Below are 11,441 nucleotides of genomic sequence, written 5' to 3' on the forward strand. Positions count from 1 at the left end.
GAAGGCCTAGGTTTGTTGCTGGGGAACTGTTACCATGCTATGTCAATCAATCAAACAAAGGAAAGGTAAGGCAAGGCATTGAAGGCAAAGCAAGGCAAGGCATTGAATAGAATTCGGTGAACTCAAGGCAAGGCATTGTCGGGATGGCAAGGCAGGCGTCGATGGCAAGGCTTTGACGGCATCGCGTGGGAAGGCATTGAAGGCATTGCATCAAAGGCAAGGCAGGTTATTGATGGCACGGCATTGAAGGCAAGACAAGGGAAGGCTCTGAATTGAATTCATTGAAGTCAAGGCAAGACATTGAAAGGGAAGGCAACGCATTGAAAGCAAAGCAAGGCATTGAATGGAACTCATTGGTCAAGGCAAGATATTGAAAGGAACGCAAGGCATTGAATGGAACTCATTGGTCAAGGCAATGTATTAAAAGGAAGGAAAAGCAGAGCATTGAAAACAAGGCAAGACATTGAAAGCAAAACAAGGCATTGAATGCAAGGCAAGGCATCGAATGGAAGGCAAGGTATTGAATTAAACAACCAGTCACGCAGGCATACCAACGTGCACACAGGTAAAAGGTTGAAATTCCACACAAACAATTCCAGTAATCAGTATCGAACCTGCGACGCTGGAGCTATCAGGTCGCAGCGTTACTGCAGTCCATTTGCTTTGATGGAAAAGGGTGGTAAAAATTGACGTCTTTTGAAGCATATCCGGTCGGAAATGAGGGTTAAATGAGGCGTTATTTGGGTGCAACATTTGTAAGTGTGACCATTCCCCTGCCGAACATCTCGATGCGAGATGGAGAATCAAATAATCCACTCACTTTCAAACGACGAAGTGTCAAACTAACGTGCTCCTGGAACAATAAAGATGGTCATTATAATTTGGTCTTTTCTACAGCTAACACGTTGGCAATCGTCATTCTCTCGCGGGGAAAGTGCGGCCTCTCCAAATGTATCACCCGCTACCTGGTATCCATGGCCGCAGCTGATCTAATGGTTCTGATCTTCGAGGTAATTCTCTCCGAGATGTCCGGTGCCTATTATCCGTATTCATTCCTGAACTTATCTCACATTTGTAAGCTCCGTATTTTGTTTAATTGCATTTCCATTGATTGCTCTGTCTGGCTAACGGTGACTTTCACCTTCGATCGATTTATCACTATTTGTAATCAGACTTTACGAGCAAAATATTGCACTGAGAAAACTGCGGCTTTGGTGATAACAGTAACATGTATCTTAAGTATTGTTCAAAATATTCCAGTGTATATTTTCCTCGTACCCCTGTACATAATTGACAACGTGGCTTGGTACTGTTGGATACCATCAGATGTCTACACCACATCGACAGGGGCAGCACTTTCCGTGTTCGAATCCATTGTAACCCCTGTTGTGCCAATTTTACTGATGATTCTCCTCAACGCCCTGACAATCAAACACATTATGCACTCCAACAGAGTGAGGAGGGGTCTCCGACGGAACAACAAGGCCGTGTGCGGCGCAGATCAAGAGGTGGAGAACCGAAGGAAGTCCATCATTCTATTGCTGTCCATATCCGGTACCTTCGTACTACTTTGGATAGTTACCTTCGTGTGTTTCATGAGTGTAAACTTCCTAGACGTTAATCTTTTAGGGTCAGATCACAACGACCCATTTACCATTGCAGAACTGTCCGGATATATGCTGAGAGCTCTGAGTGCTTGCACCAACACATTTATTTATGGGGTGTCCCAGAAAAAATTCAGGGATGAATTAAAAAATGTGATTAAGAGTCCATTCGTTTTCTTTTCCAATTCAATAAAGTGTCTTCAATAGCACGGTGAATCTGAAAATTCCTTTCGAAATTACGTCTTCTTCTACATTGTGTTATTGCATCTTACTCTCCGAGCGGCCGATCCTATCATCCAGTCAATGTCGACCGTTAGGATAACCCTTTCAGTCAATTTAACATACGCACACCCATTCAATGTATCCGAAGACAGTCATAAAATGCCGACGTAACTCATCGGGGCAGGCAACATCTTAGGAGAGTGGGAATTGGTGACGATTGGCGTCGAGACCCTGTTTTGAAGAAGGTCTCGACCAGAAACGTCACCCATTTCTTCTCTCCAGAGATACTGCCTGCCCCTCTGAGTTACTCCAGCTGTTTGTGTCCATCTTCCGTTAAAACCAGCATCTGCAGCTCCTTCTAACTCATTCAATGTATCCCTTTGAATTGCACTCAAATGACCATTGATGCTACAACAGCCCTGCGTCATCAGGGCCGGATCATAGAGGAAATATACTCTGTCAACTAATAGAGTCGTTGATGCGTGGAGAGGATCTGGTGCCTACGAGATAAATCCCCGCGGTTGCAGGGAGAACATGCGAAATCCACACCGCATCAGAGGGCAGGACTGCAAGGAGGAGTCTGCAGGTGCATCATCTACAGGTAGATAAGGCGGTCATTACACAGTAACGGCATTGGTTGTTGACTACAATACGTGACACAACATGGTGATTATCAGGATAGATATCTTGCTAGAATTAAATCTGCATCTATTTGCTACGGATAAAACTTGTACAAAGTAGTGCGACGGATAATTTACTGTACTTTAACCCAAGTACCTGGTGATGTTCGTTTAGCAACGACTGCACAAGATGCTGGAGTACCTCTGCGGGTCAGGCAGCGTCTATGGGGAACATAGGTAGCTGTCGTAATAACAAGGAACTACAGTAGATTGTGTATACCGAAGATTGACACAAAATGTAGAAGAAATTCAACAGGTCGGGCAGCATATCTCGACAATATATACAGGTGACATTTCTGGACGGAAAGCTTCTTCAGAATAAATAAGGTTTCCGACCCGAAAAGTCGCCTATCCTTATTCTCAAGAGGTTACTCCAGCATTTTGTGACTATCTATAGATTGGTGAAGATTTCGTTGGGCAACTTTCTCAGACACAGTAACTTCCTGATAGATAGTATGTTCACAATTAACCAATTTTACTCTTATCAAGATCAAGGCGACAATTGTTGGCACGGTGGTAGAGTTGTTGACACACAGCAACGGGTGCCCGGGTTCGATTCTGACAGGAAGTGTTGTCTGTAAGCAGTTTGCATTCCGGTTTCTTTACACATTCCATAGATTTGTGAATTTTGTAGGAAATTGACGTCTGAAAATTGCCCCGAGTCTGTAGGGATTGAACGTTACAGTGAGATAACATAGATCTAGTCTCACTCCGAAGCCAGAACAAGGAAGATGTCGCAGCCAACGGCCTCCTAGTCTGCCGCTCCTTATCACAGTCATAGAGTGATACAGTTTGGAAACAGGCGCCTCGGCCCAACGCGCCCGCACCGGCCAACATGTCCTAGCTACACCAGTCCCACCTGCCTTCGCGTGCTCCAGATCCCTCCAAAACTGTCCTAACAAATGTACCCTGTCTAACTGTTTCATAAACGTTGGGATAGCCCCAGCCTCAACTACCTTATCTAGTAGCTTGTTCCATACACCCACCAACCTTTGCGTGAAAAAGTTACACCTCAGATTCTTATTAAATCCTTTCCCCTTCACCTTCAAGATTGACAATATATTTCCTTCAACATGGTGTACGCAACTGAACACAATATTCTAAATGTGGCCTCACCAACGTTTTATACGACTGGAACATGGCCTCCCAAATTCTATATTATATGACGGATTAAAGTCCAAAGTGCCTGACCTTTTTGACCAACTTGTCTACCTGCGACTCGACCTTCAGGGAACCATGCAGCTGCACTACAGGATCCCTCTGCCCTACAGCACTCCCCAGAGGCCTACCATTCACGGTGCAGGTCCTGCCCTTGTTAGACGTCCCAAAATGCAACGCTTCACACTTCTGTGTATTAAATTTTATCAACTACTTCTCAGCCCACCTGACCAATGGTTCTAGATTCTGCTGCAAACTTTCACAACCATCTTCACTATCTGCAAAACCACCCACTTTTGTATCATAAGCAAACCTGCTAATCTTTCCCGGCATGTTCTCATCTAAATCATTGCTGTAGATGACAAACAGTAACGGACCCAGCACCGAACACTGAGGCACACCACCAGTCACAGTCCCTCAGCCTGACAAGCAATCTTCCACCATCACCCTCTTCTTCCTTCCATATCGCAAATTTGCTATCCATTCAGCTATCTCTCCTTGGATCCCATGCGATATAACATTCCAGAGCAGCCCGCCATGCGGAACCTTTTGGAATCCTTGTCTGAACCTACCCTTCTTAACCTGAACCCGTTCGGTTCCAGGCCGGGCATACTGACATCGACGAAACGCCAGTCTTCACAGCTTTCCCCGCCGCTCCCATGCCGTGCCAGCCGACCGCGCCGACCACCCTTGCCTGCAATCCGTCTGTGGACGGGAGGCGGCCATTGACTAATCCGATTCTGGACTCTGCCCCGGCCACCAACAGGCGGGAACCATCAACTCATCCCGGTTCCCGCCTCTGGTCCCTGCAGGGGTTCCATCTTGCCAGATCCGACAATATTACGTAGACTGACTCCCTTCCTGAACCTCCTGTGACCCGCTACTCCCACTGCCAACAGGGTACCTCAGTACTGGGACCACCTTCACATTACACCTCATGGTCCTTCCGAACTCAGCCCCCATCATTTCTCCATAGCACTTCACCCTCGACCCCTATCCCTCCACCCCGCTGACCACAGCCGTCCCCTTGGCGTCTTTTCACTATCAACCTGACCACTCCCTTTCAGAAGCAAAACCGTCGGTCTTCAACAGAAGCCTTACTGTTTTACTCCCGTGTTCAGATGTCAATGAGCTCCCCCTCCCCCCCCACCCCCCCCCCCCCCCCACCCCCAAGACCCCTACACCACTATCCCCAGCCGGCATAATATCGAGCTATTCTTCCGGAGCTCACGTCACAGGGCCTTTACCTACGGGAAGGGGGCTCGCCGCAAAGTTACTGCACACTCTCCCGTCTTCAACATTCTTCCTCCACTTGGCCTCATCCCGACGGCCTTCTAACCACTCTGGTCTTTGTTACTTCGAACGGCGCCGCGAAATCATTAGTGTTGAATTCTCCACAGCCTTGACCCGCGCTGACCTCACGTCTCTCAACGCGCAGCTCTCCTCTCTCTAATAACCGGACATTGTCAATAAACTCGCAGACAAGCCGAACACGAGGCCGTCATCGCCCAGACTGTGTCTGATCCAATCGCCTCCCATTGTCTCTTTTCCGCAGTCTCCCCGCCATATTCCCCATGCCCGCACAGTCCGTTTCCACCTCTTTCCCAAGATCCACTAAATTGCAGACGGGCTTTACTCTCAGCAACTGGGTAATTGTGCATTTTGGGAGATCAATGTAAGGGGGAGGTACTGTGTTGGTGGCAAGAGGGATATGAGCTCTGGTGTGTGGGATGGTAATATGGTCCAGATCCATAGTTCCCGAAAAGGAGGAATACAAGTGACTAGAATGGTAACGATGCCGTTTGGTCTGCTTGCAGTCATTGGTCGTCATTGGTCGCGCTTTGAATACAAAGGTCTGGAAGTTATGATACTGGCCGACAACACCTTGGGTAGGTCACATGGTCAGGAATGTGTGCAGTTCTGCTCGCCCCCTTGCAGCAATGGCTTGAAAGCTTCTGAGTGCTGCACAAGAAATTTAACAGTCTGCTTCCCAAATTGGACAGCATTGGCAACCAGGAGAACCAGGACAAACTTGGAATGCTTCCTCTGGCATGCCGAGGGTTTAAAGGAGACTTGGTAACACAACGCTACGAGAGCCATTGATGGGACAGCTAGTCATAAAAACGTTCTCCACTGTGGAGGAGATTGTGGGGCACACGGTTAATGTGAAATGGTCAGAGTTTAAAGGATTTGCGTGAGCACGTTTTTGTGCAGAGAGTGGCGAGTGCGTGGAACGTGATGCTGGGGATGGTGGTAGCAGCAAATGTAGAAGTAGCAGCAAGAGGCTTTTAGAAAAGCACACGGGCAAGCATAGATAATTCAACATTACTTTACTGTGGGGAACTGAGAATGCAAATTGAATAGGAAGTGTATAGAATAGGAATCATTACTTACAATAATTTCTATATGCTATAAAATAATAATATAGTCTTTATTTTAGAGAATAACCAACTTTGCTGGCAGTTATTACGCAATTCTATCATTAGAAATAGCAAACGTGACGTGACTAACTTTGTTTGTTCAAATGACTGACACTAATCTCAATTAATTTGCCTGGATGAGGCTTCAAATGGTTTCTCTGGAGAATGTGCTGCAATCGTTATAAAGCAAGCGACCTGTCATACCACTGGCAAGACACGCGGATCATCTCTGGGCATGAACGGGCCTGTAGTCAACCAGGTAGAAAACGTTTTCTACCCTATCCTTGTCGTCATTGGTGTTCCTGGTAAGTCCTTTATAATCCTTTGCCGATATTGCGCCGTGTAGACATTATTGTTAAAAATAGATGTGCCATTTCTTGAGTTACTGAAACAATTATTGACACCTAAAATCTAAAACACACAATCGCATCTATGGTGGGTAGACCCAGTGCGGTGTTGACAGGCACATCCGTTCTAAGTTATCCCAGCTCCTCATTCACTCCGTTTTTTAACGGAGGCGAGTTTACCTGCAAGCCCGCATGTATTTCGGATGAGGGAAGAATCGGTATCACAATAGACAATAGACAATAGACAATAGGTGCAGGAGTAGGCCATTCAGCCCTTCGAGCCAGCACCGCCATTCAATGCGATCATGGCTGATCACTCTCAATCAGTACCCCGTTCCTGCCTTCTCCCCATACCCCCTAACTCCGCTATCCTTAAGAGCTCTATCCAGCTCTCTCTTGAAAGCATCCAACGAACTGGCCTCCACTGCCTTCTGAGGCAGAGAATTCCACACCTTCACCACCCTCTGACTGAAAAAGTTCTTCCTCATCTCCGTTCTAAATGGCCTACCCCTTATTCTTAAACTGTGGCCCCTTGTTCTGGACTCCCCCAACATTGGGAACATGTTATCTGCCTCTAATGTGTCCAATCCCCTAATTATCTTATATGTTTCAATAAGATCCCCCCTCATCCTTCTAAATTCCAGTGTATACAAGCCCAATCGCTCCAGCTTTTCAACATACGACAGTCCCGCCATTCCGGGAGTTAACCTAGTGAACCTACGCTGCACGCCCTCCATAGCAAGAATATCCTTCCTCAAATTTGGAGACCAAAACTGCACACAGTACTCCAGGTGCGGTCTCACCAGGGCCCGGTACAACTGTAGAAGGACCTCTTTGCTCCTATACTCAACTCCTCTTGTTACGAAGGCCAACATTCCATTGGCTTTCTTCACTGCCTGCTGTACCTGCATGCTTCCTTTCATTGACTGATGCACTAAGACACCCAGATCTCGTTGAACTCCCCCTCCTCCTAACTTGACACCATTCAGATAATAATCTGCCTTTCTATTCTTGCTTCCAAAGTGAATAACCTCACACTTATCTACATTACCTGGAGAACGTGCAGATGGTGTCAGATTCACACAGACCGGGTTGATCTCTGCTGGCTTGCTATGTTCTAGCTCCCTGGGTGTTCTATGTTCTGTGATCAGAAATAACTATCACCATGTTATTAGCGATCAGCAATTAATCTATCGATTTGCATCCCGCGGAGATTTGGACGATCCGCTGCCACCTGCTGATGCGCCTCATATTCACTGGTTGTGCCGGTCGACCACTAATTAACATGTGCCCGCTGATGTTGAAATATACCGATATGTAGCTGGTGCAGATGCTTCTGAATCCATTGGCGGTGTTCACTGAACCAGGTTCATTGACGTCAAAGCAAGGCATTGCAGGGGAGGCAAGGCATGGAACCAACGTGTACACGGGGAGAAGGTCCACACAATCGATTCCAGAAATCAGTACCGAACCTGCGACGCTGGATCTAACGGGAAGCAGTCACTGTTGTCCACTTGTTTTGAGGGAGAAGGGTGGTAAAAATTGTACGCCTTGTAAAACAAATTGGGCCGCAAATGAAAGTTATCAGAGGCGTTATTTGAATGCAACATTTGCATTCACATGCGCATCCTGAAATCAATGTGCGATTGATACTGAGGAATCTGAGGGAGGCCATTCCTCTCACCGTCGACATCTGTGCCCAACATCTCGCCGCGAGATACAGAATCAAGTAATATACTCACTTTCGTATGAAGTGTCAAACTAACGTGCTCCTTGAACTATCACAAATGGTCATTTTAATTTCGTCTTTTCTACAGCTAACCTGTTGGCAATCGTCATTCTCTCGCGGCGAAAGTGTGGACTGTCCAAATGTATCACCCGCTACCTGTTATACATGCTCTTCCCAATTGCCCCATAGTTTCTGCCTGAGCCCGAATCACTAGCGGAAACAGCATTCACAACATATATGGATGAGTATCCGCCCAGCCAGCAGTAATTCGGAAGTAGAAAGATACCGGAGCTCCTCAATCACAGCGCCAGGGATCCGGGTTTGATCCTGAACTCCAGCTTTTCCCGGGTGGAGTTTTTACGCTCCCCTCGGGACAAGATTGATTCTTCCGTCAGCTGTAGTTTCCTCCGCATAGCAAAGACCCGGGAGCTCTAGTCCCCCCCCCCCCCCCCCAACCCACCACCACCGACCAAAAAAAACCTGTGCTGGTTTGTTGCTAGACTTTATTCCGTAATTTCTTCTACTGTGCAGACAGCGGATGCGATTGTTGCAAAAAAATGGAAATGGTGTGAACGGGTAATAAATGATCGGCAGGCCTAGGTGGGGCGGGGACTGTTACCATGCTGTATCAATCAATCAATCAATCAATCAATTAAAGGCAAGGCATTGCAGGCAAAGCAAGGCAGGCGTTGAGAGCAATGCTTTGACGGCAACGCAAGGGACCGCATTGACGGTGACGCATTAGACGCAAGGCAAGGCAAGGCAAGGCAAGGCAAGGCAAGGCAAGGCAAGGCTTTGAATGCAATTCATTGAAGTCATGGCAAGGCATTGAAGGCAAGGCAACGCAGGGCATTGTAGGTAGGGCAAGGCATTGAAAAGTCAATAAGACATTGAATTGAATTCCTTGAAGGCAAGGCAAGGCATTGAAGGGAATGCAAGGCGTTGAACCAATCAATCAGTCACATAGGAATACGAACGTGAACAGCGAGAAGGTGCAAACCCCACACGAACAATTCTAGTAATCAGTATCGAAACTGGGAAGCTGGAGCCATCGGGAAGCACTGGCACTGCTGTCTATTTGCTTTGATTGAGACGGACGGTAAAAATTGCACGCTTTATTAAACAAATCCGGTCGGAAATGAAGGCTAACAGCGGCGTTATTTGGATGCAACATTTGCATTCACATGCGCATCCTGAAATCAATCTGCCTTTGATACCGAGTAATGTAAGGTTGACCATTCCTCTCAGCGTAGACATCTGAGCCGACCATCTCGACGCGAGATACAGAATAAACATTCGACTCACATTCGCACGAAGTGTCCAACTAACGTGCTCCTGGAACAATAAAAGATGATCATTTTAATTTCGTCTTTTCTACAGCTAACCTGTTGGCGATCGTCATTCTCTCGCGGGGAAAGTGTGGCCTCTCCAAATGTATCACCCTCTACCTGGTATCCATGGCCGCAGCTGATTTAATGGTTCTGATCTTCGAGGTAATCCTCTCCGAGATGTCCGGTGCCTATTATCCGCATTCATTCCTCAACTTATCTCACATTTGTAAGCTACGTATTTTCTTTAATAGTATTTCAATTGATTGCTCTGTCTGGCTAACGGTGACTTTCACCTTCGATCGATTTGTCACTATTTGTAATCAGACGTTACGAGCAAAATATTGCACTGAGAAAACTGCGGCTTTGGTGATAACAGTAACATGTATCTTAAGTATTGTTCAAAATATTCCAGTGTATATTTTCCTCGTACCCCTACACATAATTGACAACGTGGCTTGGTACTGTATGTTATCACCAGTTGTCTACACCACATCGATAGGGGCAGCACTTTTGCTGATGGAAACCATTTTAACCCCAGTTGTACCAATTTTACTGATGATTCTCCTCAACGCCCTGACAATCAAACACATTATACACACCAATAGAGTGAGGAGTGGTCTCCGACGGAACAACAAGGCCGAGTGCGGCGCAGATCAAGAGGTGGAAAACCGAAGGAAGTCCATCATTCTATTGCTGGCCATATCCGGTAGCTTCATACTACTTTGGATGGTGACCTTCGTGTGTTACATGAGTGTAAACTTCCTAGACGTTAATCTTTTAGGGTCAGATTACAACGACCCATTTACCGTTGCGGAACTGTCCGGATATATGCTGAGGGCTCTGAGTGCTTGCACCAACACGTTTATTTATGGGGTGTCCCAGAAAAAATTCAGGGAGGAATTTAAAAATGTGATCAAGAGCCCATTCATTTTCTTTTGCAATTCAATAAAGTGTCTTCAATAGCACGGTGAATCTGAAAATTCCTTTCGAAATTACGTATTCTTTTACATTGTGTTGTTGCATCTTACTCTCCGAGCGGCCGTTCCCATCATCCAGTCAATGGCGAACGTCAGGATGACCCTTTCGGTCAATTTAACATACGCACACCCATTCAATGTACCCGAAGACAGTCACAAAATGCCGACGTAACTCATCGGGGCAGGCAACATCTTAGGAGAGTGGGAATTGGTGACGTTTCGCGTCGAGACCCTGTTTGAAGAAAGGTCTGGACCAGAAACGTCACCCATTTCTTCTCTCCAGAGATTCTGCCTGTGCCTCTGAGTTACTACAGCTGTTTGTGTCTATCTTCCGTTTAAACCAGCATCTGCAGCTCCTTCCAACTCATTCAATGTATCCCTTTGAATTGCACTCAAATGACCACTGATGCTACAACCGCCCTGCGTCATCAGGGCCGGATCGTAGAGGAAATATACTCTGTCAACTAATAGAGTCGTTTGTGCGTGGACGGGATCTGGTGCCCACGAGATACATCCCCGCGGTTGCAGCGAGAACATGCGCAATCCACACCGCATCAGAGCGCAGGACCGCAGGTGCATCATCTACAGGCAGATAAGGCGGTCATTACACAATAACGGCATTGGCTGTTGACTACAATACGTGACACAGCATGGCAATTATCAGGATAGATATCTTGCTGGAATTAAATCTGCATCTAATTGAGCGACGGATAATTTTCTGTACTTTAACCCAAGTACCTGCCGATGTTCGGTTACGGAACGAATGCACAAGATGCTGGAGTACCTCTGAGGGTCAGGCAGCGTCTATGGGGAACATAGATAGCTGACGTCATAACAAGGAACTACAGTAGATTGCTTATACCGAAGATTGACACGAAATGATGAAGAAACTCAACAGGTCGGGCAGCATCTCTCGACAATATAGAGGTGACATTTCTGGACGGAAAGGTTCTTCAGATTGAATAAGATTTCC

At 46.6% G+C, this 11,441-nt stretch overlaps 2 protein-coding genes across 2 annotated transcripts; both read left to right on the forward strand.

Moving 5' to 3' along the window:
• Positions 1 to 974: 974 nt before the first annotated feature.
• Positions 975 to 1,811, forward strand: LOC144602937 (uncharacterized). Its single transcript, XM_078416061.1, has one exon. The coding sequence runs from the start codon at positions 975 to 977 to the stop codon at positions 1,809 to 1,811; it is 837 nt and encodes a 278-aa protein (XP_078272187.1).
• A 7,806-nt stretch (positions 1,812 to 9,617) lies between these two features.
• LOC144602938 (uncharacterized) lies at positions 9,618 to 10,454 on the forward strand. Its single transcript, XM_078416062.1, has one exon. The coding sequence runs from the start codon at positions 9,618 to 9,620 to the stop codon at positions 10,452 to 10,454; it is 837 nt and encodes a 278-aa protein (XP_078272188.1).
• Positions 10,455 to 11,441: the final 987 nt, after the last annotated feature.

The sequence above is a fragment of the Rhinoraja longicauda genome, chromosome 19, assembly GCF_053455715.1.
Source record: "Rhinoraja longicauda isolate Sanriku21f chromosome 19, sRhiLon1.1, whole genome shotgun sequence".
NCBI lineage: Eukaryota > Metazoa > Chordata > Chondrichthyes > Rajiformes > Arhynchobatidae > Rhinoraja > Rhinoraja longicauda.